We start from the raw sequence: 27,460 nt of genomic DNA on the forward strand, positions 1-27,460 counted from the left end.
TCCGTTGCTTACAAGGAAGCTCTAGGATTCTATATACCTTTCAGTTTTTGGCCAAACCATTAAATTGAATTCATGTTGCTGTGTAGCCTTCCCTTATAGAGCAGGTTGTCCAAATTTGCATCCGTTCTCCGTTATGCAGATAAGTAGAGCGTGAATATATTAAAGCTATATATTTTGCTCTATATGCCAAAAAGTGATTTTCTACCAAATTTTCTTCAAAAATGCATTTCTAAATGTGTGAATGGTAGAAATTTTTCGATTCAATGATTTTGGTTTAAAAAATACCCTACTACTTGATTATTTAAAAATACAGCTTTTATATATATGTACTATAAATATAGCTTTCCCTCTTAATTAAAATTTTTAAAATTTAACTTTTTAATTTCATAAATTGAAAATTTCTCTTTTAGGTTTGTCATGTTATAATATATAACCGTACAGTAAAAAACATTATCATAGTCTAAAATTAAGGGACCTTTCCGAAACAGCACGGAAACGGAAGTGATATATATGTGATAAAAAATTATCAACCGCACGCCGGGCGCGGCTGATTGCACGAATGTGAGATTTTTAGATCATAATACACCCGCTGGTGGGCCAGCAGTTTCTAGTAGAATGGAAGAGACAGGGTGACAATCCAGGAAATTTTTCTTTCGGTTCGTCGGTTGTGAGACCTGAAATATATATTTTCACGCCAACGCTAACTTAACCATTTCTTTCGCATTTCTCCCAGGAGAACAGTAAGCTTTGCGGTAAATTTTGTGAGCGTGACGTCACAGTGAGGCGGAGTCAACGCACTGTTAGTTTGTGTTTTGCGTGTGTTATAGAGGTCAGCTGTCAACCGACTGTACTGGTACTTGGACGAGAGACAACAACAAGGATAAGAAGGAGAGGTGGTGCCGCAGTAAAGGCAATGCCCTGAGTGCCCATCCCCGTACCCTCTGCAACGGAATTTTTGGTCCAGTTTACCTCAGAGCACCTTTTAGAGCATTTTTATTCAAGAGATCAAGCGCGTGAGACGATAAAATGACTGCAGGAACGGAAAGCCTTGTCGGCCGACGCCTTGTTGTTGAGAGCCTCAAGTCGCTAGCCGTGTGCCTACTTTTCCTTCAAGGTATGCAATAAAATCAGAAATTTGATCGGGATTTTACTGAAAGCTCTGAAAAACAAAATTATTACAAATTGTAATCCACTTTAAAGTAAACTTATTACCGATAAATAAATAATGTGTAGAATCTATAAGGAAAACAGGAAATAATATCATACTCATAGTATTATAAATAAATCACATTTTTCAGCTTTTGCAAGTGGGTCTGCCCTTAAAGAACCGTATGGCGTGGAGCTGGGTGACTTTGAAGACCGAACCGGGCTTGGCGTCACTGGCAAGGTCTACGCGGTTGATGAAAAGAATCTGTACATCAAGGACTTCACCTATGATGGCAAGGAGGATGCCTTCTTCTGGGTCAGAACTGATGAAAATCCCTCAACGGAAGGCATTATTGTCAAATATCCGGAAGGAGCAAATAATACGGAGTAAGATCCAGTCACAACCACAAGAATAGGATACAATCCAACATTTTCAGAGAGCCCCGGAAGCTTCCTGCGTTGAACAACGTCAGCTTTTTACTCAGGCTGCCGCAGAACACAACTATTAGGAGCATCAAGTCCCTGGCTGTTTGGAACCAGGAGAAAACTGTAAAGAAACTTTTTTTTTTAAAAGTAAAAAATTTTACAAACTGATTGGTTTGATAGGAAAGTCTTGGAAGCGTGGTCATTCCAAAGGATGTGGCTGTGCCCATGCCTAAAGTGCTGCCTGAGTTTTCACGGCTCGCACACGACCTGCGCTCAGGCAACGTCACTATCCTGGACGCCAGGACCTTCCTAATTCCCGACCTGCATTACGACGGTAAAGGACCTGACGCCTACTTCATGGTCGGAACTGGGAGCAAGCCTCACGGCAAGGGCACCAAAGTCCCCAACGAGCTCGGAGAGTGCGTCCATTGCCCTTTTCCACTCTGAACTTTGCCTTAATTTGGGATTCTGACCGATAGTTTGAATGTGCTGCGCGCCTACAGAGGTCAAACCATTGCAATCCAGCTGCCAGAAAACCTGACCGTCTATAACATCGACTGGCTGGTCATGTGGTGCATCCAGTACAAGCACAATTTCGGATATGTTACAATCCCCAAGGATCTCAATGTTCCACCTGCCTTGGGACAAAACAAGATTGGGGTGAGTTCCAACAAAAATGCTCACTAATGAAATCTCACGATTAAAATAAATTATTTTTGATAATGCTGTGGTAAAAAGGGAGCTATCAACAATTAACGTGGAAGGTTATTTTTCTCTAAAACCTAAATTTCAACCCAAGAGAAAGGATTATTCTCTCTAAATGTTTCAAAATGAGTTAATTTTGTGGTATTTTAAAATAATATTTGTGATCATCAGAGTTAGTTAAATTATTGGTGGCCCAATACAGAGATCTACAGGTACAGGAAAATCCTGTCGAGCCAGAATTTAGCTACAAGTCGATCTGTGTGCTGTGAGAGTAACGTTGCTGTCGCAGAAATGCGAGTGCAAACGCTCAAACGAGTGACCGGCGCGCACAGGACCGTTAGCGGCAGCAGAGTGGGTGTGGCAACGTTTAACCTTTGGCGCTCCTCGGAAATGGTCCGACCAGGACTATGGGACAGTCACAATTAATATTATTTCAAAATACCTAAAACCGTTGCAAATTTACTGGAGAAATGGGTTTCATTTTATTTTTAATTCTTAGCCTAGAGTTTGTTTGAAATAAACGTTCAAAATTTTGATTTAATTTTTAATTAATTAACTTGGCTGCTCTGCTGACTTTAAGATTATTCCACCCAAACTAGGGTCAAGACAATTGACTGATCAACCCATTTATTTGCAAATAAATTCTCATCTGACTGGATAGTTTGATTTTTTAGGAGAAAAAATCGTCTTATGCTGTGGTTGTTGAAATTTTTACATTCTAAAATGTGCTACTATTTACAAAGGAAGTATTGCTCCTCGTTGCCATACTATTATGTTGTTTTCTCTCGTATTTATGTATTTTGTTAATTTTGAAGGCCACGTTTTGGTTAAAACAAAATATCACAGTGTTTAACAAGCTGTTACTTTTTCTGTAATTTATCCATCCCTGCTCCAACGGGCAAGTAATAAAAATCCTATCTCACAATAATAATTCTACATTTAGGTGATATAGTAATTTATATTTTGTTGATGGTATGCTGTTCGGGGAGAAGGAGAATTAAGTAAATGTATGAGTAGAAATTTAACAAACACCCAAATGAGCATGAAATTTGTGTAAAATTGCAGTGAAATAAACAGCCTGCTTAGCACTGAGGAAGTTGCATTTTTATAATTGATTCCTACCCAAAAGTGATAGCCTCTATTAGTGATTTTAATGGTATAAAATGCTCTAAAAAATGCAAAAGTAGTATAAATTAAACATAATAATTAGCCTCCAGTTGATTTTCTCCCTATAAAACCCATAAATTGGTTTTTCTAACCGCTGGCCGATCATTTAAATTCTATTTCAATTGAACTAAATGAAGCAAATCAATCTGATTCCATTTTTTTTTTATCAATTTCAGGTTCTTGTCGCAGGGGCAACACACCACCATTTGACTTTCTCCGCTGCGCTTTTGTCTCTTGCGACTTTTATAATTATGTATTAATTGGCTTTACTACTCAGATGACCGTCTTTCACCTGACGGGCCTTCAAAAAATTATTTTTAGCGTACGCTTTTTGTAAGACCAAAACAACTAGTCTTGATCTAAATCTCAAATATATAAAAACAGGATAATAACCAAAGCGAAACTGTTTAAAAACTGCACTGTACTAACGATGGGTAATATTTTACAGTAAAAAGCATCAACTAATTACTTCGCATAGGTATTAAAACAAGATGCGCTCACAAATCTTATTAGTCTGATCCAACTGAGTTGGATATATGTGCCCCTTGATTGCTTTTAAATAAATTGGTTCGCTTCGGACATCTTAAGAATAAAATTTTTAATTAAAGAAAACCATTCCCTGACTTAATAATTTGAAAAATACCATGGAAACCTAACAATCTCATCCAACAAGTTGTGTGTCAAGAAAACTGCGAGGCAGAATGAGTACCAAGAGCCGGGTTCTTTCACAATCATAGATATATTGCTAGCTTTTTTCCTTGATATTATTGCAAAATGTTCCTCTATGATAAAAAGTTCCTCTGAAATATCATACCAATAAAATATATAAATTGATAGAAAGCGATACAAGCAGGCAACTCGGCGAACTAAGAAAGAAGAACGCTAACGGGGTTGTCAACAAATAAATTTGTCCAAAATCAAGCATTTTTTATCAATACACTTGACAAAAATTCATGAGCCATTTAATTTGTGGGGTTATTGTTTTTATAATAATACTATTTATTTTAACTTTTGGCATCTACACAAATTGACATAGCGGAGAGCAACATCAAAACGCGCCACCCCAATTGCAAATATACACACACAAAAGTAATACATAATAATCGTCTATATAATGCTGACAAAATTCATATCGCACTATCGCAGCAGTCTATTTTTCTATTTTTCTTGCTTACGATTTTTATAAGTTTCACTTGGCTATTGTATAGAGGACAAAATTGGCTTACAGGTCAAGCCGGATCAATGAGAATTGCATCATAAAAATTAAGTGTGCCAATTTTTTCACGGGATAATGTCAGGGTTTTACCTGACGATATTACGATCGCATTAATAATTCAATTCAATTTATTTATTTTTTGGCATGGTCAATACAGAGAACAGGAGTAGGTATTGTTGTGCACCGATATGTATAATGACGTGAATTTTCGGGCGCCCACAGGGGGGAGAGCGAGGGAGAAACTCAGGTACTAATAAAGGCAACGCAAGAGCCTGCGTCTCGCGAGCACGAGCACGCAGCCTGCTCGCACCCACACATTCGTTCTCCTGACGGCAAGCGAGCAAGAGGGTAACTCTTTCGCTCCCCCGCTCGTCCCTCTGGGTAGCCAAGCTGTACTGTCGCCGCTATCAACAATAAATTGGTATGGTTTATAGTATATAACCAGGCATTTTCCCTTCTTGTCCACCCTGCACCCTTTAAAGTCAACCATGGCTAGAGGAACGCAGGCTCCGGCCCCGTGATAGCGAGAAGTCGCGCCGGCAGGGCCGATTGCACTCATTCGGCGGCCCCTGCCCCGCATCGCTGACACAATACACTTGCCAAAAATTTAATTTGTGTGGTCATTGTTTTTATATATAGTCTATATAACGCTGACAAAATTCGTATCGCAGCAGTTAGTCTATTTTTATATTTTTTCTTGCTTACACTATATAGAAGTTTCACTGGCTATTAGAGGACAAAATTGGCTTACAGGTCGAGCGGAATCAACAGAATTGCATCATAAATTTAGTCTGCCCATTTTTTCACGGGATATATTTGGGTAGCTCCCCCCATGGAGCGAATTTAAGAAAAAGATGTGCTTAATTTGGATTCCTCTCGCCCAGTCCGATTGAAGTTTATACAAAATTTATTAGCCTAGGTCATAGTTTCTAATATATTGTCGTTCAATGTGGGTAAAAATGGGAAACTTCTGTAGAGGGAAGGGGATTATATTGTGCACAAGTGCACGTCCTTTTTGGCCTGAATACACCCGCCGCGAGCAGAGATTGTTATTTGCTCCCATGCACCTGCGTGCTCCAGATTGAATAGAGCCCCTGCCATCTGATGGATCGCGCTAAGCAGGGGAGGTTTTTCAAGGCAAACAATTTAAGCATATAGAGACCCAAGGCAGCGGAAAAACGCCTTCTCTGGCAAACAGTGCACATAATATGTTTCGTGAAACCCGTGTGTTTTACTTGACTAATCCCTTTTATTGTACACGCAGAATTGCAATCGAAATTGCTTAGCACTCTTTGTGTCAGGATATTTTCATCTTTTTGGGTTCCAAAAATTTCATGTTTATTTTAAAATTTTGGAGTGGAATTTCACGAAAACTAAAATAAGCAACACTCTGAAAATTAACAAAATTTTCAGCATTCTTTTTTGCTTCGGCGGGCCATAATTAATTTTTATTAATATTATAAAATTGAAAAACCAGAAAATCTTTTAGTAAATAAAAATCCTGTTCGGTCCTGTTCTGGATAAAATATTTCCGGTTCCGTGTGAAAACCCGGAAAATAACAAGATTCCGGTTTCCAGTTATATAGTTTCTTGTCTTGGAATACCATGAACCCGTCGAATTTTAACAGAAAAACACCTTAATAGTCGCTACTACTGGGGAGTTATTCTGTCTCGTGGCCCGATTAAATGCCTGGGTACGCAAAAGTTGAAACGTAAATCTAGATTAATGGCAAATTCTTGAATAATTTAATCAGTAAAGAGAAGTCCTGACCAAATTGCAATTGACACTTAAATGCAGTACTTTGTATTGCAAGACGAAGGGAAGTTTGCATCAAATGTGCTGCATTGCATAATAAACACTTTTACCACCACGCACAGCAATAATTGAATTCTTAATTTAAACAATTAACCATCTGCTTGCATTTAGTCCGATGAGAGACGCACTAACAATTAAAACCAACCTTAGCAATTTAATATAATAATTTGACTAATCAGTTTTATTTGTCACAACAATATTTTTACAGTGTAAAAATGCCCGACAGCAGTGAGTACACCGACTACAGCAGTGACGAGAGTGAAGAAAGCAATACTCAACACCCTCAACCAACTACAAATCGATGTAAAAAATGCGAAATCACGCAAGATTTTCATCAAATGCAACTAGGATTTTATACAGAGAGCGAGTTTTATGATTGCTCTTTCCGCGTGGGAAAAGCAGATCACATCAAGGTTGGATTTTCAATAATTTAAAATAAAATTAATGGTTTATTAAACGCAAAATATGCGTGCAACACTCTATATTATATAAAGTTTATCAATTTTTACAAACTTTTGCTGATGCTTACCTTTTTAGCTGTACACTTTTGAAAATGATATTTAAAATCATTTCATTATTTTCAATTTCGATTATTAAGCAATTTCCATGACTATGGTTTGTTTACAAAATATATTTACTCAAATTTATGTGTTTTATTAGGATTAAGCTGCATTAATCCACAACATTGCCTCAAGACAATTTATCTTAAAAGCTTGGAGCACTCCATAGAGTAATTTTTTGTAAAATAGCATTTATGCTACACATTTTGATTTCAGATTTTCAAGTGCCACAAATTAGTTCTGGCAGCACAAAGCAAAGCGTTTGCTAAAATGCTCATCGGCTACTTTTCAGAGGGGCATCTAAGTAGAGATGAACCTATTACATTTAACGATTGCAAACCAAGCACATTTGACTTGGCCATGAGGTGAAATTAACCAAATTTCTAAAAATGCAACATTATTTTAAACTCTGAAAATGTGAACAGATTCATTTATGGCAACGTTCAAGAATTTTCGACTATTCCCATGGCTTGCGACGTGTATATATTCGCTCACAAATGGCAGTTCCCGAAATTAAAACAAGCCGCTATTAACACTTTAAGGAAGTCAAAATCGGACGAGGTCCTGATGGTTTACGAAATGCACGAACTTCTGGGTGATGTTGAAGAGAAGGAGCACTATAAACAGGTGTGAAACTTTAAAAGTAAATATGCTTGAAAATCGATCTCAAATATTTACATTTCAGTTCATCTTGGGAAACACAAGCGAGGTTCTGATCTCTCCATCTTGGATCCACGCATCGTCATCAACAGTTGAAGAGATTTTTAAGGAACCAGTGTTGAAATTGGCTTCCGAGATGGAACTCTTTGACGCTTTGGTCCGATGGGGTAAAGAAAATTCTGATTCAGCCCCAAACTTGCGACTGAAAATTGACAGCGCTTTGAAAGAAATTCGTTTCATGACCTTAAGTGCTCATGTCTTTACTGAATTGTGCAAATCGAATCCTGAGATTTTCAGCTTACAAGAAAAGTATCAAATATTGACTAGCATCTCAATTGGTGATGCAAAGGAAATGCCTCCCAATTTCAATAATATTTGCTACAAGCGCAGGAAGATATCAACCTTAGACTACAATTTTTTCACTGAACCACCTAAGGTTGAATCTGATACGCTAGTAAGCTGTGACTCTCCGCACTCGCGCACAATCCTCTCTTTTCATACAGATCAAGTGTACATTGAAAGTGTTGAGCTTGACTGTTTAGTCATGGAAAAAAACAAAGGACTAGAGGCTAATTTGATTTGCTCCGTGACTGAGTATAAGTCTGGCAAGCAGGTGGCTGTTGTCAAGTTCAAAGGTCTGATACACAAAGATCTAAGAGTGTTGCATTTTCCTCGGCCAGTTCCGATTAAGAAAAAGACGTATTACTCAATATCTGTTGAATATTTGAACCAAAACCCATTGTGCTCGAGAAAATACAGTTATGAACCTGGAACTGTATGTTGCGCCGCTGTTAAAAAAACAAATCTTCAAATTACTGTGAAACAGAAAGATTTGGATTTTCACGTCGATTTGAACAAAATAAGGTTGCTCGTCCTTCACTAAAGCTGCGTGAGTAAATTTAATAACAGCAATATGAATAAACGATTTGTTTTTATTTCATACATAGTACTCCCATTTCCCATTGAAAATAACGATGAATAAGTAATATAAGTCAAATTATCAAAGGCCAATGAAAAACTTTAGATTAAAATATTTAAATCTAAAAATATAATACTCTGAATAAAATAAAGGAAAGGTTCCTGATGCACGACTTTGTTAATCAACACTTCATGCTCTTTTGCAGCTTGATTTTGATTATATATGAAATTACAAACTCACACGGTATGTCAATGTCAAATCCAAATCACTTAACACTGCAGTGAGGGCACTCGATCCTCACTCCTTTTTTTGGCTACTTCCAAACCTCCCTGCAGTATCCCCCTAACCCTTTCGACGGCCTACCAGAAAAACCTCGGCGCAAACAAATTTTCCTAATTTGTTCGTATGTCGTGACGTCGTGACACTGCTCCTCGGCTTGACCTGCCACAACGCGGGCCTGCAGACCCGAGGACCACCGTTTTATGTATATAAAATTGACTTACTCGATATAGGGGCGCCGCGTTACCCGTGTCTATACATCGTGTGCGTCGCGAGCGTCGATCCATCCTAGCGCGGCGTGTCCCTGAAAACTGACGTGCCGAGCAGTGCATGCACGCTGCCGCGGTGGCTACCTCTCACGATCGTTCGTCTCTCGTAATTATTGCTATTTCTCTCTGCATATATACAGGCGCACGCTGGGGCAGATCAGGCCGAGGCGTGTCACGGACGGCATCATAGTATAAAAATATTTTCTCGAAAAAAAAGTTTGAGGCTGTTTCCTGGATGTGGGGGTGTATGGGGCATAGTTGCTCGACCGCTGATCTGCAATAAAAAATTACTTTGAACCTAAAGGAGGAACTCGAGTATTCTTCGTTCATATATAGGAGAGGAAAAGAAAAATTGTTATGAAATTTCTTGAATTTGTGTATGAATTATAGGATTGCATTGGCAACATGTTACATTTTAAACCAAAATTTTTGGTAAATTAGAAAATTAGAGAGAATTTTGAGTGAAAACTTTAACTGCACACATTTCTTTGAACAAATGAAGAGCTGCCCAGCAAAAATCCCAGGTTATCCCATTCAATTCAAAAGACTAATTGTCTAAAAGGATATATTTTTTACATTTCGTCTAGATAAGCGAGCCCTAAATGCGCTTTCATTATCTCTTGGAATCAATTTGGACTCGGGTATTTTATTATAACATATTTTTTTTTATTAGAATACATTTTTTTCTTCTATTATATTATATTGTCAGCTCTTCAAGGGTACAGGCTCATGAATGGGGGCCGCAACCAGTGGACAGTAAATTTCTGAAGTTAAACAGCTTACTATATTATAACACAGCAGAAGAAGCTGCAGTAGTTCATTCATATTGGAAAAAAGCTGAGTCATGCAACCGGTGTTGCAAGAGGGTTTGTCAGGTTGCCTATAATAAGCTTCACTCGCAGGAGTTAAACCATCGTTGGTAATGTGTTTGAATGAAAATGTGACTGACCAATAGAGGCAGCAGCGAGCGTGATGCCAGCGGACAGCGTTATAGTACAGTTGTAGCGCGGCCTTCCGTTAGTCTAGGGGTGCGTCTCACGCGGCTTAATTTCTTCCCAGGACTTCGGTGATGTCAATTCTCTATTGATTGTATCGCAAGTGCATACCCCTGTAGCTGCAGTCGTGTAAGTACAATTTGCGTAGCCTATTCACGATATATATACATATATCAAGTCTTTTCATTTAACGCGTGCGTGCAGCGGCCAAAAGCTTATAATTTCCCCATAGACCGACCCATGCGGCAGAGCCTTGTTTTAAGGCGCCGCGCAAACCTATCGATTAGACGATTAGAGCTATTTGCAGCTAATTCCCATCCGAAACAAACCCAAAATTTTCCAGTTGCGGCGCCCGTCCTCCGGTGGACCGGACTGGATTGCGTCAGATCTAATATAAATTTTTAAATAAAATTTAGTAATAGTTCAATTTCTAAATAAAATTAAATAAAAATTTGAATAATTTTTTTAAATAAAATTTAACCATATAACCCCAATATAGATTCAATTATCAAAGTGGGCAATGGATTATATTGTGCACGTCCTTTTTGGCCTGCTCGAGTCCCCTCGAAGTGTCATTGCACCCTGAATACACCCTCCGCGAGCAGAGATACTGTTATTTGCTCCCATGCAACTGCGTGCTCCAGATTGAATAGATCCCCTGCCGTCTAATGGATCGCGCTAAGTAGGGGAGGTTTTTCACGGTGATAATAAAAACGCGTATACCCAGCAAACAAGAGACACCCACGACAGTGGACAGGGAGCCTTTTGTACGATCGGCGACCTACCTGCTTCTCTTGCAAACAGTAGACGCTTACCTTTTTCATTTTGTGACACCCGTTTGCTTTTTACTTGAAACATTGCTCATCGAACGCAGATTTGTGTCTCGGTTCGATGATTTGGTGCAGGCTGCTTAACTGACGGTGTACAATAGTTTTTTAAAGCATTTCCATGGCACGCATGTGATAATTTCAGGATGGTGCTCGCAACATTTTTGCGAGAAATTCCACTTAGAAACTCAGAGAAAATACGAGTTTTTTTGCTGTTTGAATTCGTTGTCACCCCTCAGTAACTATCAAATTTAAAAAATTCAAAAATTTCACACTCTTTTAGAATCGTTTGGACCCACCATGAATGTCTGAAGGGCTTTGGGTTGTTTCTACCCTCCACCCAAAATATTGCCACATTTCTAAACCTTTGAAAAAGTAACAACTTCGATCAGTATAGGATATTAAAATTAAATTAGAGTGTGTTGAAATGAGACGAACCACCCATAAAAATTAAAGATATGTTGCAAATTTTTTATCGTGCGTTATCTTTTGGTATATATATATTGAGATAGGTTAATTTATGATTTAGATTTTATTGGTTTCGTTTCTTAAATGCAAGACGGTGGGAAGTTTGCATCAAAGGCGCTGCATCGCATAATCAATCAATCGATTAATTTTACTAATCAGTTTTATTGGTCGCACTATTTACAGTGTGAAAATGCCCGACAGCAGTGAGGAGATTAACAATAGTGAAGTTGCAATCTTGCAATGCCGTCAACCAACTATAAATGAACGCAAAAAAAGCGAAATCACGCAAGATTTTCATCAAATTCTACTAGGATTTTATATAGAGAGCGAGTTTTATGATTGCTCTTTCCGCGTGGGAAAATACGATGAGATCGAGGTATAATTTTCAATAGTTTAAAATCATTCCATTTTCGAATTTGTTTCCTAAGCAATTTTCATGAGTCTTTTTTGTTCACAAAAGTTCTTATATACTCAAATTTAGGTGTTTAGGCTATTATTATCTTGATCAAGATTAATATACGCTGCGTTAATCCACATTATTAAGCTAATTAATCTTAAAAGTTTAGACTAGTCCATATAGTAATGTTTTTGTAAAATAGCATATTTATGCTACACATTTTGATTTCAGATTTTCAAGTGCCACAAATTAGTTCTGGCAGCACAAAGCAAAGCGTTTGCTAAAATGCTCTTCGGCTACTTTTCAGAGGGGCATCTAAGTAGAGATGAACCTATTACATTTAACGATTGCAAACCAAGCACATTTGACTTGGCCATGAGGTGAAATTAACCAAATTTCTAAAAATGCAACATTATTTTAAACTCTGAAAATGTGAACAGATTCATTTATGGCAACGTTCAAGAATTTTCGACTATTCCCATGGCTTGCGACGTGTATATATTCGCTCACAAATGGCAGTTCCCGAAATTAAAACAAGCTGCTATTAACACTTTAAGGAAGTCAAAATCGGACGAGGTCCTGATGGTTTACGAAATGCACGAACTTCTGGGTGATGTTGAAGAGAAGGAGCACTATAAACAGGTGTGAAACTTTAAAAGTAAATATGCTTGAAAATCGATCTCAAATATTTACATTTCAGTTCATCTTGGGAAACACAAGCGAGGTTCTGATCTCTCCATCCTGGATCCACGCATCGTCATCAACAGTTGAAGAGATTTTTAAGGAACCAGTGTTGAAATTGGCTTCCGAGATGGAACTCTTTGACGCTTTGGTCCGATGGGGTAAAGAAAATTCTGATTCAGCACCAAACTTGCGACTGAAAATTGACAGCGCCTTGAAAGAAATTCGTTTCATGACCTTAAGTGTTAAAGTCTTTACTGAATTGTGCAAATCGAATCCTGAGATTTTCAGCTTACAAGAAAAGTATCAAATATTGACTAGCATCTCAATTGGTGATCCAATTTATATGCCTCCAGGTTTCAATAATATTTGCTACGAGCGCAAAGAGAGGTTCAAGGTGCAATATTGTAATTTTTGCTCTACAGATGAGGATATATCATCTGAAACGCTAGTAAGCTGCGATTCTCCGCACTCGCGCACAATCCTCTCTTTTGATACAGATCAAATGTACATTGAAAGTGTTGAGCTTGACTGCTTGGTCATGGAAAAAAACAAAGGACGAGAGGCTAATTTGATTTGCTCCGTAACTGAGTATAAGTCTGGCAAGCAGCTGGCTGTTGTCAAGTTCAAAGGTCTGATACACAAAGATCTAAGTGTGTTGTATTTTCCTCGGCCAGTTCTGCTTGAGAAAAATACGTATTACTCAATATCTGTTGAGTATTTGAACCAAAACCCATTGTGGTCGAGAAAATACAGTTATAAACCTAGAGCTGTACGTTTCTGGGACGTTTATAAATATATTTATATAAAACAGAAAAATTTGGATTCGCACGTCGATTTGAACAAAATAAGGTTTTTCGCCCTTCGCACTGGAGAGTGAATCTCTTAAATAAATTGAATTACAACATTGATGCGTTTTGTTTTTATTTCAGACTGTCCCATTTCGTATTTAAAATCAGTCAAATTTTTGTCAAAATAGCACTTTAATTTAAAATATATTAACCAAAAATATAAAATAAATGAATGGTTCCTGCACGACTTTGCTAATCTCATTTTGCAGCTTGATTTTTTTATATGTGAAACACCCACACGGTGTTATTTATCACTTACACTGCTGCATGTGAGAGCTAAAAATTCCCCTTTCTTTTGATAAAATTTTGCTACTTCCAAGTCTCCTTACAGTATCCCCTTAACCAAAAAAACCTCATCGACCTTTATGATGACAGGAGGATGATGAATATATAAATTTAATAAAGGCTATGAAAGTATATAATATGTATACAGAATATATACCTTAAAAATGTTTTAGGCACTACCATTGAGGGCACAGACCGACATAACTCAGTTTTGCAAGGTGCTACATAATAGATTTGACTTCTGATTTGAGATTCAGATACTCTTTATATTTTGTTAAGCCAAATATTTACTGGGGTTGGCTCTTAAAATACGTCAGGTATAGCCTTTTTTGTTTGAAACTTTTTTCATGTTGAATTTTTCACGTTTTAAACTGGTTTGATTGAGTATGCCGTCCGTTAACTTTTTCCTTGTTCTGAAATTCTCACAAGAAAGTTGTGCTAAATATGCTTCTATTCATGATTTTTCAGTTGAATTAATCCTCGCGTTTTTCTGCCTTCATTGTATCTTGCAAACAATAAAGAATATTCATCTAAGAAATTAATTTAAAGAATTTTAATGTGTTTTTGGATTGTAACCACCGATCAATGTTGTGTAGAAATCCTCGAAATCCTAAGCAACCTGCTCGTAAATTAATCCAGGTGCGTGCTCTGCGAGGTGACAGCGCGGCACATCATCCCTGCCTCCAGCCACCCCTGGTGTGAACCGCTTTTGGTCGAAGCGCCTTTTCAAGCCCTGGAACGACCTGCCACATGCAGTGCACCCAATTTCAGAATTTTGAACCCCTTTTGCAGAGCCACGGCGCGGGCCAGCAGCCGCCTATATTAGGCGAGCCGCCACAGCCGCGAGATTTAGGCGGCTAAGCCGGTTTAGCCAGCAGCCGACAAAAATTGGGCGGCTCAGACCTCTACGATACCTGCCACCTATTTTGAAAGACTGCGCGACGCGTCAAAATTTCCCTTCCTTTTGCGAGCAGTTCTTTGTTGTGCAATCTTTAATTGTTGTGGTAGTGATTAACTTTTTAATTATACATAATATATATATATATATATATATATAGTGCAACAACGCGTCGTTACAGTTTTTTGTTTCAGTCAGTTATGCAGTTCCTTTCCTTAGCGTCACTTTATATTTTGCCACTGCTCACATATCTTTCAATTTAATCTGACATCTGACCTATATTCAACATCAATTCAGAACGATTGTTCCCGCGCAAATCAAGAAATTCTGCAGCCTATCGCGGTTCCGCAAAATGTCGTTGTTTTTGCCGCACTTTGAGGGTAAATTAACCGGTATGTTTAGAAATCATCAATTTAAAACCGACCCACTACGTTCCTCCCTAGACGCGGTTTTTCAATTTAAACCGGTAATTATTTGATCAAGATTCGCACCGTCTTTCCGTTTTTGTTCCCTCCTTTATGTTTACATTACATCAGTAGCAGTACCATCATCATAGTTATTTGTTTCGTTCGCATGCCATCGCAGGTTCGCAGCGCGTTTGCGAGATTGCATTTTCTTCTGCAGCTGCGGATGGCATGAGCTCTGAACTGATGATGGAGCAGCAGCAGCAGCCGCACGAATTGCAGAACGGCGCCCGGATCCTCTCCATCAACGGGCAGACGATCGTGGTGAACGGGGTCAAGATGGACAGCGGCGTGTCCGGCGGCCAGTTGTTCAGTGTCCTCGAGCACTGCGTAAGGGTAATTTATAGAACGAATTTGCATGCAGTGTCCTTCCTTTAATGTTTCAGTAATTTTGGAGATTTTAAACACGAAGTATCGAAAGCGCGTGCAGTGACCAAAATATTTGACCAACGGGAGAGTGGATAAGCCGGAAGGGCTGCCAAGAAAAACCCTGAGAATTCCCCCACCACTCCCATTAGTGCATTGGGACCAAAAATCCTGACTCTTCCAGCAGCTTTTTTAGCCGGAATTCTTTGGACACTGACTGAGTGTGTCTTCTTGGATTGCAGCAGCCGCAGGAGGAGGAGGAGGAGGCCGCGGTGGTGCAGCAAACAGAGCTGGACGGACCAGAGGGTGGCCTGCTCGTCTACTTCGACGACGAATCGAGCGAGCTGCAGAGCGTGCAGATCTCGGCCGACCAAGCGGCCGCCCTGGGCCTGGACGGCAACACCCTGCTGGCCCCCGAGCCGCCCCCACTCACCCTGCAGCAGCAGCAACAGCTGGAGAAGACGCCGCCACCGGCACCACCGCCGTGCAAGCCGGTCACGCTGTCCATTTTTCTCCCTCAGACCAAGCAGGTGGCGCCTCCACGGCCGCAGCCGGTGCAGATCGTGCCTAAACTGCCCGCCACCAGCCTGCTTACTGTGCAGCCAGAGACCAGGGTGGTACGCACCGCCATCGGGCGTGCAGACAAGGTCATCCCCAGGATCCTGGCCACGCCGACCGCGGCACCGCCCCTCGTGCCCTTCTCCAAGTCGGTTCTCAAGGTTGATATATCTAATTTTTATATCTTAGGGGGAAATATTTATTTTGCGACTTCTCACATTTGAACATCTGATTTTAACACAATTTGGCTCCATAGAAATGAATTATTATGTGGGCCATGTAGCAGAGCAGTTCAATTGTGAACAATGGCCAAAGTTTGCGAAAATTAGGCTTTTTTTGCGATATTCGTCATATTTTTGCCTGTTTTACACACAAAAGTATTTTGCCGTGGGATTGGCGATTGTAGACACATGAAACGACAGTCGACTTGGATCCTAGATACTTTGCTATTGTTCACAAAGGACGAGTAACAAGGATCCTAGACGATTGCTGTGCTGTATTATGTGTCTACCATTCTTAGGCGATTTTCCAGTACCTAGTAGCTTCTCACAATGAAACACAAATTCGAGTTGAGAAAAAATAAAACCAGACTTCATCCGTGTTGTTTCAATTTCGTCGTTTTAAATTCTCGACCAGTCTTGACGTCATCAAGTACGTCCTATTCATGAGGCATTTGAGGCTTGGTTTTATTTTTTCTCAACATGAATACATCCTCAAGTGGTCGCTTATTTCAAAATTTACAAATTCGAGTGATGCAAAAATCGCTCTAATACTCGATGTTCCACAATCCGACCAGCTGGTTTACAGAAAATTCGAAAAATCCTTCTTCGCTTTACTTGAAATACTTTCTATATAAATTAGGAAAAGCCACAAATTTCCAAGGTTGCTGCTTTATTTTTTGAGAAAATTGGCTCAAAAGTTAACATGCTAATCAAGCACCATCTCCCTACATACTGCAAAACCACGATTTATTTCTCAATTTAAGGAATTTTTATCAAAATTCGCACAACATCGGATAGATTGCGACGAGAGGGATTGAAAAATCAAGCATAAATATCGTTGACAAACTGAGAAATTTGACAAAAGCTAAAATCTAACTGTTCCTCGGTCTTGATTTTATAAGATATAAACTGTTGCTAAACTATGCAAAATGTTGTTCATTGTTGGCCTGTGTAGCTCTACTTAAAACATAATTTTTCCAGCTTTTTTAAGCCGGTGTTTGTCTGGCTTAATTAGATTTTCAGAAGAAAATTATTATTTTTTTTCCACCAAATAGAAATTTTTACACTAAAAAATACATACTTTTCTGAATAATACATTTTTTTAGTTTGTTAGTTAAATTTCAGTTACTTGAATCAGGAAAATCAATAGAAATACATTCTAATCTTCAAAAAAATTGGAAAATCTTCATTTTTAAAGATAATTTTGCATCTTGAAAACACCAGATTTTACCGCAGTGTTGTTTAGGACATTGCTAATATTAATGGAAAAATTAAAATCACCCTTTTTCGTATGTTACGGGCATTTGCAGTGGCATTTTACAAGTTGGTGTTATCTGGGCACGACATTACATTTAATTTAAGAAAGAAAAACTCACTGAGAATAGGGTTAATAAGCTCAACACATTCACAAAATTTAATTTCCCATCAGTTTCTTCTCCAATTACTACATTTTAACTAAATTTTTCTAACACACAATTTAAATTTACTTATTCTTCTGAGTTAAAAGTGAGAAGTACGTGTCTGGCTATTTCATTTAAACGATTTCCAACGTCAAAAAATATTTTTCCGTCGACTGATTCATTTCAGAAAAACTTCTAAGACTGTAGAGAGTGTAGAACCTTAGAATTTGTTTCCATTTCGTGACTTTTAATAGTTAAATCCAGTGATTTTGTTTGAGCAAATTAAATTTACCGAAAATAGTTTCTATATTTTAGTGAAACGGCTGTAGATAGCGTCTTAAATTGGAAGTTTGATAGCCTTAGGAAATTAGTTAAATTTCACAAAATGAACAGGCTGATTTCCAGTTACGGCACCTATGCGGCGGATGAACTAGAGTGCGTGGAGTTAAGTAGTCATTTAATTAAATAAGGACAACCCACGTCAAATTTTAAGTTTGGTAATGGGATATAGTAAATTTAATTGTTCAGAGCCAATAAGTGCATTCAACAAACCAGCTCACGACAAACTAATAATATTTTTGTAAGAAAAATCAATTAGGGACAAATGTTATTTTCGTGCTGTATGTAATTGATTGAAACGATTGTAACGACTCCATAACATTTCCAGGCGAAACCAATCGCCGTGCGACCAGTGGGCTCGAACGAAAACCCAATCAAGTTGGTGCAGCATGGGCAAACATACCACTCGATGCAACCGCTGAATCAGGAGCAGCTGAAACAGATCTCGAGCGTGTTGCAACAGAAGCAGATTGAGACTGCTCCCAACACCAAAATTGTCTACAGGGTTGTAATGCCAGGAGCAGCTGAAAAGGTTGTTTGGAGCTAATTGCCGCCAAGGTTGGAATTAATGTTGAAATGCAGGTCGCCACTGCTGATAAGCCACTGCCGAGGAAACGGGGTCGACCAAGCAAGGTGAAAAAGGCCTCTGACGATGAGGAATACAACGAACCAGACATAACCAAGGTAGAGCTCTTGAAGTTTTTTCTGTGTTTTTTCTCACTTTTGAAACTTAACTCATTTTAAAGTAAACTCGTAGATAATTTTTACTCGATATCTCAACTAAATCGCTCATGCACCTTTGTTTTGCAAACAACCAAAAAATTAATATCCCTGAGATTCTCTCATTCTTGTAGTATTCCCTTAGTGCACTGTTTGTGTTTCAAGCATGATTGCCAAGTTTGCAAAACTATACTAATTTTTTCCATCTCCAGCCGAATTATGGCCCAGCGGCGGTGGGTGCGCATGTTACCGGCTGGCGCGGCTGACAAAATATTAAAAGTGAAGCTTTTTAGTGCTCAAACGGTCCAAAGGGTTCGATGCCAATTTTTCTCCTGTACTTTTGGACATTTTTACAAGCGGCTGGCCGTTTGGTGTGAGACTTCTAGATAGGCTGATAAATCAGCTTTACTTATTTTTAATCAACTGTCTTCTGCTGCCTCTTTTTTCATTTCCTTTCACTTGATATTAATCTTCCCGTGGTTTTTGCGGGGTTGGCGGGAAATTTATCCTCCTTTTCAAGGAAAAATCACAAAGAAACAAAAAAAGTAGCATGTTCACAACAATCATTGCAATTCAAGGGAGAAAAGGAGGAAAGGAAAAAGCTGATTCCGCGGACGAGGTCAGGTCGGCTGTCGCGGCCGCCACGACACATGGTGAAAGACTACAAGCGGATCCACCACCTGGATTTCGCCGAGCCAGACCTGGACGACTCAGACGGTGGCTACTCTGACTACCAAATCAGCGACTCGGAGGTGGGCGCGCCGCAAATAATCGATCCGCAAATGAGCGAGAACAACTCTCCCAACACGCTGGCTGAGGTGCAAAGAGGTGATTGCGACAAGCGTTGAAAGCGTGTTTCCTCTAACTAATTTTGTTGTTTACAGCGCCTAAAAAGTACGACTCAAAGTTCCGGTGTCCAACCTGCGATAAAATCTATTTGGGAACGAAAAGACTGACCCAGCACTTCCAGCAGTACCCTGACCACGGCAGCGTAGACTGCGTCCCAGTACAACTGCCCAGTGGTAATTCCACCTTAAATTAATACATTTTAGAGGTCTCAACCGCCATTTAAGATGGCGGCTGGCGGGACTGGCCTAGTTGAATTTTTGCCCGGCGGCTGGCTACTTGCGCGGCTGACTATATTTAAAACGTGAAGTTTGATAATGTTTAAAACGGCCCAAAGGACCGGAAGATATTTTTTTCTCCAGCACCTTTTTAATTTTTGACCCTTTTTCATCGGGCTTGGTGCAGCTTATTGTTAGCCATATTCATGGCGGCTTCCCACGTGACCCAAAATTTGCGGCTGGCTGAGACCTGCAGTAAATTTTTATCTTTAAGCTGTATATCCTTTCATTAAAGTGAAATATACAAATTAAATTTGTTTAAGGAAACCACTTAATGGTATTTAGATTGTTCGTTCTTGATGGGGTTGCCTTACGTTGACAGTTACAACTTGTTCTTCTCTTGAAAACAAATACTTTTTGTAGTAATTAGCATGAAAACTAGATATCTGAAGGTTCAAATGATGTCTTCGTTTCAGCTAAAGAGACCATGAAAAAGAAGAAGCCGTCAAGACCTCTGAGGAAACCTCCACTGCAAGAGACCAAAAATAAAATCAGAAATGTAAGGATCTCTCTAATTTGACTCTTACGCAAGTGCTGAGAGCGCCTATTTTTCTCTTTTATCTAGATTCTGTCCAAATGCGAGCCGCACGAGGTGGCGGAAATCGCCGGCAGTGTCGTTGCCCAGTCAGTGGACTTGTGGCATTTGTTACTGCTGAAAGTGGCAGCCAAAGACAACTCAGGTACCAGGACAGAGGCTGTGCTGCGGGAGGTGGACCAGCTGTTAGAAAAAGCAAAACACGCTCTACAGAGTACGGTTCTGAACCACCACCAAACAGATCAATTTGCCGACGCCATAGAAATCAATGTATGTACACTCAATTGATTTTTAAAATCAAACAAGAAAATTTATGATTTTTTTTTAACATTTCTTATAACGCGTTTTGAATGTGGTGATTATTGTGATAATGATGCGTTGACGTTCTTGTAAACGTGAAATAATATGTAAAATTTTCAATTGGAGGGGGACTGGAAAATACTACAAATGACATCTCCATTCACAGATTGATTAATTTTAATTTGTCAATTTATCATTCAAATTTACTTTTTTATTACTTAATTTCTGGCTTGGATATTTTGTTATTTTAAGACTCCTTTAAGTTTTAAAACATATAAGAGTTTGATTTAGTTTAATGTCATCATTGAAAAAATAAGCAAATATTTCGTGAATTTTGTAAGAATTTCCAATTGAAAATTTTGCAGGTTGCGAACAGTGCTGCTGCAACGGCGCTGAACATCGCGCCAGGCTCGCTGAAAGTGGACCGGCTGGAGGACGCACGGATCTGCTGGCAGCCGGAGATAGTGGAGAAGGAGGCGACGCCGCCAGCACTGCCTCCACTGCCGGAGCAAGTGCCTACGGAGCTGAGCTCCCTGGTGGCCGCAACGGTGGGCAGCGACACGGATATGCTAGTGGACAGCGTGCCATCATTTGAACTGACGGCCGACCTGAAACTGGATAAGCCGCTGGACGGGACGCTGTTGTCGGACACAATGGACGAGATTGTCACCGCTGGGCTCAACAGCCTAGTCGGGGGCAAGGAGGACATCGAGGGCTTTCCGCCTGCCACCGTCTTTGACGGCCAAACGCTGGACATGGCCATCAAGGCTGGCTGGGACAGCCTGGCCGACCACCACGCGCTCGACCAGACCGCCTTGGATGGCGCGACGCCAGTCGTCGACTTTGACGACATTAGTGAGGAGTTCAACCGCAATACACAAGCGCAGTGTTAATTAATCATTTATTTAAGATTCTTTTGGACTTTAGTCGAGCAACTGACTGCTCGCCAGCTCTAGTCAACGCGCTTGAGCCAAATAAATATTTTTTCAATTGTAAATGACATCATAGTTTTTATTTTACACAACATACTCAGTTTCTCTTGCTCCCTGAATCAGCATTCCTCCCCTTCCTTTAATACATATTACATAAATAATACATATTTTCTGTTAATTTGGTTGTTTTGAAATTCACCATGACTGATTCAGCTTAAAAAGGTGCTTCCATGTCAGTGCTATTTTGCTGACAAACCCTGGATTTTATATCTGACTCGGGCAAGTTGCAGGGAAGGGAAACCTGTTATTTTTTAAGTGTCTACGATGTCTGAACTTCAGAAAGTTATAGATGAAAATTCAGAGGTTCAGAGAGCTGGGAGTTTGAACTAGCTAGATACTGGATTCTTTTAAACTTTTGAAATTTCATGTTATAATCCAAGCCAAACAGATATGCATGTCTCAAGAGAACTTACTTTAGTTCTTATAAAGCTATGTCCGCCTTCTCTCTGGATCATTGTGAAATAAGCTTTACTTCTCGGTGCTGTTGGACCTTCACGTGTTTAATCTCTAATGGTAATCTTATTATTAGCAGATCTGCAAATAGCAACAATTTTTGTATGCCTCTGGTATAAATCAAAACAGGTTTGAATTAGTTCAATCATACACCAGTATTTCTGTCACGTTTTTTATAGATTTTGGACACAGAGTGGACACAAACAGAAGTTTGGTGTTGCAACACTACGTTAAGAAAACAAATCGCAGCAATAAAGCAATGGCAGCTGGAAATGAGGGGATTCAATCAAACTTCGAGTTGGTCTTATGCATGAGTAAGCCGCCCCTGCAGTTTCAATTAGATCTTGTTGAAGGCTGCAATGTCTACACTTTGAACCTGGAAAAAGACAAGAGTATGAGTCGATTGTAATTCAAACAAGGCGAAGTGGAAACTCACGTAGTCCTCATTCGATTCGATCTGCTCTGTGAGCAGATCAACGGACACCTTCTCGTCCTCGATCACGGCCGAGATCTGCAGCTTGTGGATACCGTAGGCGAGCGGCACCTTCTTGGACGCGCCCCACAGAAGACCGTCCATCTCGATGCTGCGCACGGCCTTCTCCAACTCAAGCATGTCGGTCTCGTCGTCCCAGGGCTTCACGTCCAAGATCACATTTGACTTGGCGATCAGAACTGGCTCTGGAGGAGAGAAAGCATATGAAATTAGCCTGACCCAAAAATTATTTAAAAGAATCTCAATTTATGTTTATTCTGAAGGTTAGAAAAATAAATAATGACAATGATTTTGCCTTCCTCTTCGATGGGTGGCTGCAGGTTGTCCAAAACAGAATTTGTTCAACAGGCAAAAATTAACTGTTAAGTTACTCATTAAATTACAAACGGTGGAAACCAAGAAAATTATCAAAAATTTAGTGGCTCTTAAGATAGATTTGAAAATTGTCATTTCTTCGGTGTTAAAGACAAGTAAGGAAAGGTGAAAGGCCTAATTTACCTCTTTAATTTTCTTTCCAACTCGTCACTAAGAGCTTCAGTTTAATTTAATTAATAGAAAACTGCAGATTTTTTTATTATTCTACAATGGCTAATATTTATTTTCAAACTTACTCTTGGACTTCTTGGCCGCGTACTCTGCAAGCCTCTGTTCCCTGACCTGCTTGGCCGACTCATCTTCCTCCTTGAAAGTTACAGACAAATAAATCAAGCCACTGCAATCATTGGAAGGAATATTTTTGTACATCAGAGGAACCGAAGAGGTCAACGTCGTCATCATCGTCTTTTGGCGCTGGCGTAGCCTTCTGTGGGGCGGCAGGCTTGGCTGGCGCTGCTGAGGTCTTTGGTGCAGAAACCACTGAGCTAGACTTCTTTTCCAGCTCGTTCAGCCTCTTCTCAAGGGCATCTTGCGACTTCTGCATTTTCTCCACCACTACAAAAGTCGATACATCCATTTTTTAGATTGTTTTATCATAAATATGGATTTTTTTCTCCAAGGGATTTCCAAAATAAGTTTTTTTCTATCATTTTTTGAGATTCTACGAAATATCGTTGGATAAATTTGTAACAAAAGGGAGGAGTCCCAAAATTATGAAGAGGTTTTTTTCGTTTTCCGAATGTAGGACAATAAGAAATAGAGAAATACAAACGTACACTTGCGGAGCCCCTCATTTTCTTTCTCCAAGCTGACGATTCTGTTGACCAGGTCAGTGCCGCCCTGGTTGACGGCAAAGGTCGAAATACGATCCACCTACAAAACCAGGAATGAAGTCGCCGCAGCAAAAATTTCGGGAAGGGGGGAGCGAAAGAAAAGAAAGAGTCGGCACTTGTAAATTTAAAAATAAGCAACAATTCCGTAAAAAGTAAAAAGCGCGTGCGAATTTCGCCCAATGAATATGAAAATGAAATAATGCAGAGCTGGAATGGAGGCCCGTGTCCTACTCACACATTCTAGGGAGGTTTTAATGTGTTGGCGCGCCCTGGCTACCTCGCTGGCGAGACTACTTTTTTCGTCTGCTTGGTTATTAGCAGGAGGCGAAGGACCCTACACCGAAACAGATCAAGTATACAATTTGCAGTCAGAGTCGATCAGTTATCAGCTATCAATTCAAAACACAGACACACACAAACGCAACTATGCAGCTGGGGGATGGGAAGATTAACGCAAGATTAGTGCTTAACTTAAAATTCCCATCTCCGGTGGATGAACGAAAGGAATAATTACGAAATAATCATGGCTACACACATCTAGTAGTCTAAAAATACATGCGAACTGGGAGACATGCAAATAATTACAGAAAAACAACTTGCTCGGCTAAAAATCATTAAAATACAAATGAAAATCACACAGGTAGACAAAAAAGAATTAATATTAATGATGAGTAAAACGGACAAAAATCATAAAAAAAACTGTGACGGACGAAACGTGCTGCAAAATAAAAATTATAAAGTCTGCAGCTGCCAATAACAAGCGGTCTCAGGTTGTGACCTTATCGGGCTCGGGGCTCTGCTTCTTGCCCTTCTTGTTGACCTCGTTCTTCTTCTCCTTGGTGCTGGCCTGTTGCGGCTGCGGCTTGGCCTTCTCGGGCTCGGCCGCGGCTACCGGCTGCTTGGCGGCCGGCTGCGGCTTGGGGGCTGGCGGCTGCGCGGCGACGGCCGCTGCCGCCGCCGGCTGCTGAGCCTTGGCTTCCTGGGCATTGTTAGTGGAATTGTTATTCCGTTTGCGGCGCTTCTTTTTCTTGTCCGCGGCAGCCGCAGAGGACTCTTCGCTGGCCTGGGGCGGCGGGGACTGCAGTTTGGTTTCGGGCATGTTAGTGCAGAAGGAAGGAGTTGTTAGCACCTCTGGCTGTGGAGGAGTCCCGCTGCTGGTCGAGCAGAAAAGCTTGCGCAAACAACCCAACAATCAATGGTCACACGCGAGACACAAGTGAGAGAGCAGAGAGAGAGGGGACGGACAGAGAGACAGTGAGAAAGAGACTGCTATTTGGTTGGTTCGTTTGTAATGAACGAACAGTCGGTCGCTCTCGCTCGGTCGGCGGGCCCGATTTATACCTTGGCGAGCCGCTCGAAGTGCTGCTTCTCGGCGTCCTCGTACTTGTACTTGTCGGCCCAGTTCCTCTCGTAAATCAGTGGCGAGCTCATGCTAGTAGCGGATCTGCTGATTGTTACGCTAGAGTTACTAAAAAGTACACACACGGTCGCAGACGTTGTTGCAATACACGCAGCCTCACAAACAAACCGAACGCCTGCCAAAACTTGCCACACCGAGCTAACTCGAAGGGCAAATTCATCCAGCAGGCGGCCAATCAGTTGCGGATGCCGCGGTCGGCGGCGGGACGGCCGCGGACAGCCGAGTATCAGAGAAAACCGGCATCGAACCAACCTGAGTATGAGCCTGTGATGGATCGGTCGTACGAAAGAACGTGCTTGGGGCTTGGGCACCGCAGCGAGAACAAAATCAATGTGGCATGCTGCGTTGCCACATCCTACCAACCTGGGAACCTGCTAGTGCTGCTGTCGACACCAGTCTTTTTATTGGTCAACAGCTGGGCAACGCAGCACCATTTGTCCATTTGTTTGATCCCATTGGTCGACGAATTATAAACACAAACACAACTGTTCCGTCCTCGCGCCAAGTGACGAGAATCGGCGTGCAAACACAATTTATTAAGAATCATTCCGACTCGCTTATGTATTTTCTCCGATTTGACAATGGCCGCGAACGCTAATTCGAAACAGGTTTACAAAGGAGGACTTCAGCTGCCTATCTCGAGGATAAGGACCATCATGAAGAGTTCCCCAGACGTGGAAAACATAGGACAAGATTCTCTCTTTCTCATTGCTAAAGCAGCGGTATGTTAGCCCACCGTCGAATTATATAATTATAACACAAAATTAAATTTTGCAGGAGTTGTTTATTCAGACATTGGCTCAACGAGCTTGTGAAGATTCAAAAGGACTTAAGGATATTGGCTATAACCACGTTGCTGAGGTTATTCAGACCGACGACGAATACGATTTCCTTAGAGGTATACACTACACAACCACAAATAGAAGCTGATGGATTTATCTTTATTTTTTGTCCTTGACAGAAATCCTGCCAAGAAAAGTTAAGGTGAAAGATATTCCTGGTCTTGAGTACAAAACCGAGGGCGATGAGGAAGGAAGTGACGAAGAGGAGGAGCCTACTGAGGAAGGTGCAGAGGAGCAGGGTGTAAGCGAAGGAGAGGAGTCGTCTTAATTTTTAAAAATTAATTGCTATTTATTTCGTGCATGAAGGGTAATTAAAGTCAATAAAAGATGTTGGGATCAACTTTAAAAACAGATTATAATTGAAACGACATTACACCCCTAATACAAAAAAATCTATCTAGTCTTGATGAGGCTTGCCATCTGGTTCTTTCTTATTGGGTCCAAGCTCCTCTGGAATGCCAAATTCTGAGAAGTGCAGATGGCGCAGCAGGAAGTAAATCTCGGCTACACCAATGACGACTGAGAAGAAGGTGCCCCAAAGGAGCCGAAAGCCCAGTTCAAGCTCGCCAAAGATGAGTTCAAGGCCAATGACGCCAAAAGCAAAGCCTGCGATGACCGACAACAGGAATTGGCCAACCCAAATCAGTTGCCGGTTGATCTGCTTCATCTGGAATGCTATGCTCTCCTCTGGCTCTTTCCGCCTTGTCGCATCAACGCTCTGAAGAAATGGAATATTAAAAATTACAGGACGGAAAAAACAAAAATAATATAAATAAATCAATATTATCACTAAATTATTATTGCTATGTAATAATAAAGACAACTCACCTTGGTCATTTGGCGGTATTCGCGGGCCTCCTGCTCCCTGCGAAGACGCTGACAACGCGCCTCCAGCTGTGGATTCCTCGGCTGCTGCTGTGGTTCAGGCAGCTCGATGGTGAAACCCAGCTTCTTGATGGACACGCCAGCTGCGTTGGCTCGCTTCTGCAGCCAGGGAAAGTCGTCTGCGCACAGCCTGTCCTCGCTTCCTGAAGTAAGTTGCTTTATCATCTCGGGCACAGGCTCGACGGCGGCGTCCGCCTGCTCCTTGATGAAAGCAAGCAGCGCTTCGCTCGGCTTCAGCAACAGGGTGTAATCAGTGGTAATCATTTTCGTGTTTATCAGTTTTCAGTTAGGTGCAGCTTCTGCTCCAGTTGCCTGTAGTAGTCGCTCAGTTCTTCCTCTCGCTCTTTGAAAGTTTTGTCCACTCGGGCGCACTTCTCGCCCATATCACGAATGAACGCCTCCCACTCAGCCTTGCGCCCCTCGCGCTTCACCAACAGTGCAACGTCCTGTAAAATGGTTCAAAACACTGAAGAATGGCCCAAAGTTTCTTGTTTATTAAATTCAAAATATTTTGCTAGGATAAGATATTAAGAAAAATGAATTTACTAACAACTGATTCCTCTTCTTCTCCTTTC

The 27,460-nt window shown here is 40.6% G+C and overlaps 6 protein-coding genes across 10 annotated transcripts; 4 read left to right on the forward strand and 2 right to left on the reverse strand.

The window, feature by feature from the left end:
• Nucleotides 1-838: 838 nt before the first annotated feature.
• Nucleotides 839-4,059, forward strand: LOC135936273 (protein Skeletor, isoforms B/C-like). The gene is made up of 6 exons (XM_065479032.1): nucleotides 839-1,114; nucleotides 1,299-1,533; nucleotides 1,584-1,695; nucleotides 1,753-1,991; nucleotides 2,052-2,232; nucleotides 3,621-4,059. Exons 1-6 carry the CDS (start codon nucleotides 1,027-1,029, stop codon nucleotides 3,702-3,704), a joined length of 939 nt encoding a protein of 312 aa, XP_065335104.1. The 5' UTR covers nucleotides 839-1,026; the 3' UTR covers nucleotides 3,705-4,059.
• Nucleotides 4,060-5,679: 1,620 nt separating this feature from the next.
• Nucleotides 5,680-8,745, forward strand: LOC135936271 (uncharacterized). Its single transcript, XM_065479029.1, has 4 exons — nucleotides 5,680-6,889; nucleotides 7,253-7,401; nucleotides 7,462-7,663; nucleotides 7,722-8,745. Exons 1-4 carry the CDS (start codon nucleotides 6,692-6,694, stop codon nucleotides 8,577-8,579), a joined length of 1,407 nt encoding a protein of 468 aa, XP_065335101.1. The 5' UTR covers nucleotides 5,680-6,691; the 3' UTR covers nucleotides 8,580-8,745.
• Nucleotides 8,746-15,077: 6,332 nt separating this feature from the next.
• On the forward strand, nucleotides 15,078-21,589 carry LOC135935614 (uncharacterized). 2 transcript variants are annotated; one of them, XM_065478082.1, is made up of 9 exons: nucleotides 15,078-15,365; nucleotides 15,638-16,114; nucleotides 18,242-18,445; nucleotides 18,496-18,597; nucleotides 19,212-19,461; nucleotides 19,518-19,655; nucleotides 20,174-20,256; nucleotides 20,323-20,562; nucleotides 20,958-21,589. In XM_065478082.1, exons 1-9 carry the CDS (start codon nucleotides 15,201-15,203, stop codon nucleotides 21,483-21,485), a joined length of 2,187 nt encoding a protein of 728 aa, XP_065334154.1. In that variant the 5' UTR covers nucleotides 15,078-15,200; the 3' UTR covers nucleotides 21,486-21,589. The 2 variants fall into 2 exon arrangements, with proteins under 2 accessions (XP_065334154.1, XP_065334155.1); XM_065478083.1 differs by having other exon boundaries at nucleotides 15,078-15,359.
• A 606-nt stretch (nucleotides 21,590-22,195) lies between these two features.
• On the reverse strand, nucleotides 22,196-25,512 carry LOC135935616 (elongation factor 1-delta-like). 4 transcript variants are annotated; one of them, XM_065478086.1, is made up of 9 exons: nucleotides 25,411-25,512; nucleotides 25,080-25,182; nucleotides 24,517-24,717; nucleotides 23,974-24,072; nucleotides 23,682-23,778; nucleotides 23,273-23,460; nucleotides 23,142-23,211; nucleotides 22,474-22,715; nucleotides 22,196-22,413 (listed from the first exon to the last, which is right to left on the reverse strand). In XM_065478086.1, exons 2-9 carry the CDS (start codon nucleotides 25,167-25,169, stop codon nucleotides 22,375-22,377), a joined length of 1,026 nt encoding a protein of 341 aa, XP_065334158.1. In that variant the 5' UTR covers nucleotides 25,170-25,182; nucleotides 25,411-25,512; the 3' UTR covers nucleotides 22,196-22,374. The 4 variants fall into 4 exon arrangements, with proteins under 4 accessions (XP_065334158.1, XP_065334159.1, XP_065334160.1 ...); XM_065478087.1 differs by having other exon boundaries at nucleotides 25,080-25,185; nucleotides 25,411-25,493; XM_065478088.1 differs by lacking the exon at nucleotides 24,517-24,717.
• Nucleotides 25,513-25,648: 136 nt separating this feature from the next.
• Nucleotides 25,649-26,349, forward strand: Chrac-16 (chromatin accessibility complex protein 1). The gene is made up of 3 exons (XM_065478094.1): nucleotides 25,649-25,880; nucleotides 25,936-26,056; nucleotides 26,120-26,349. Exons 1-3 carry the CDS (start codon nucleotides 25,740-25,742, stop codon nucleotides 26,266-26,268), a joined length of 411 nt encoding a protein of 136 aa, XP_065334166.1. The 5' UTR covers nucleotides 25,649-25,739; the 3' UTR covers nucleotides 26,269-26,349.
• LOC135935620 (transmembrane protein 199) lies at nucleotides 26,337-27,295 on the reverse strand. The gene is made up of 2 exons (XM_065478092.1): nucleotides 26,829-27,295; nucleotides 26,337-26,718 (listed from the first exon to the last, which is right to left on the reverse strand). Exons 1-2 carry the CDS (start codon nucleotides 27,147-27,149, stop codon nucleotides 26,398-26,400), a joined length of 642 nt encoding a protein of 213 aa, XP_065334164.1. The 5' UTR covers nucleotides 27,150-27,295; the 3' UTR covers nucleotides 26,337-26,397.
• Between the last annotated feature and the right edge of the window lie 165 nt (nucleotides 27,296-27,460).

The sequence above is a fragment of the Cloeon dipterum genome, chromosome 2, assembly GCF_949628265.1.
Source record: "Cloeon dipterum chromosome 2, ieCloDipt1.1, whole genome shotgun sequence".
NCBI lineage: Eukaryota > Metazoa > Arthropoda > Insecta > Ephemeroptera > Baetidae > Cloeon > Cloeon dipterum.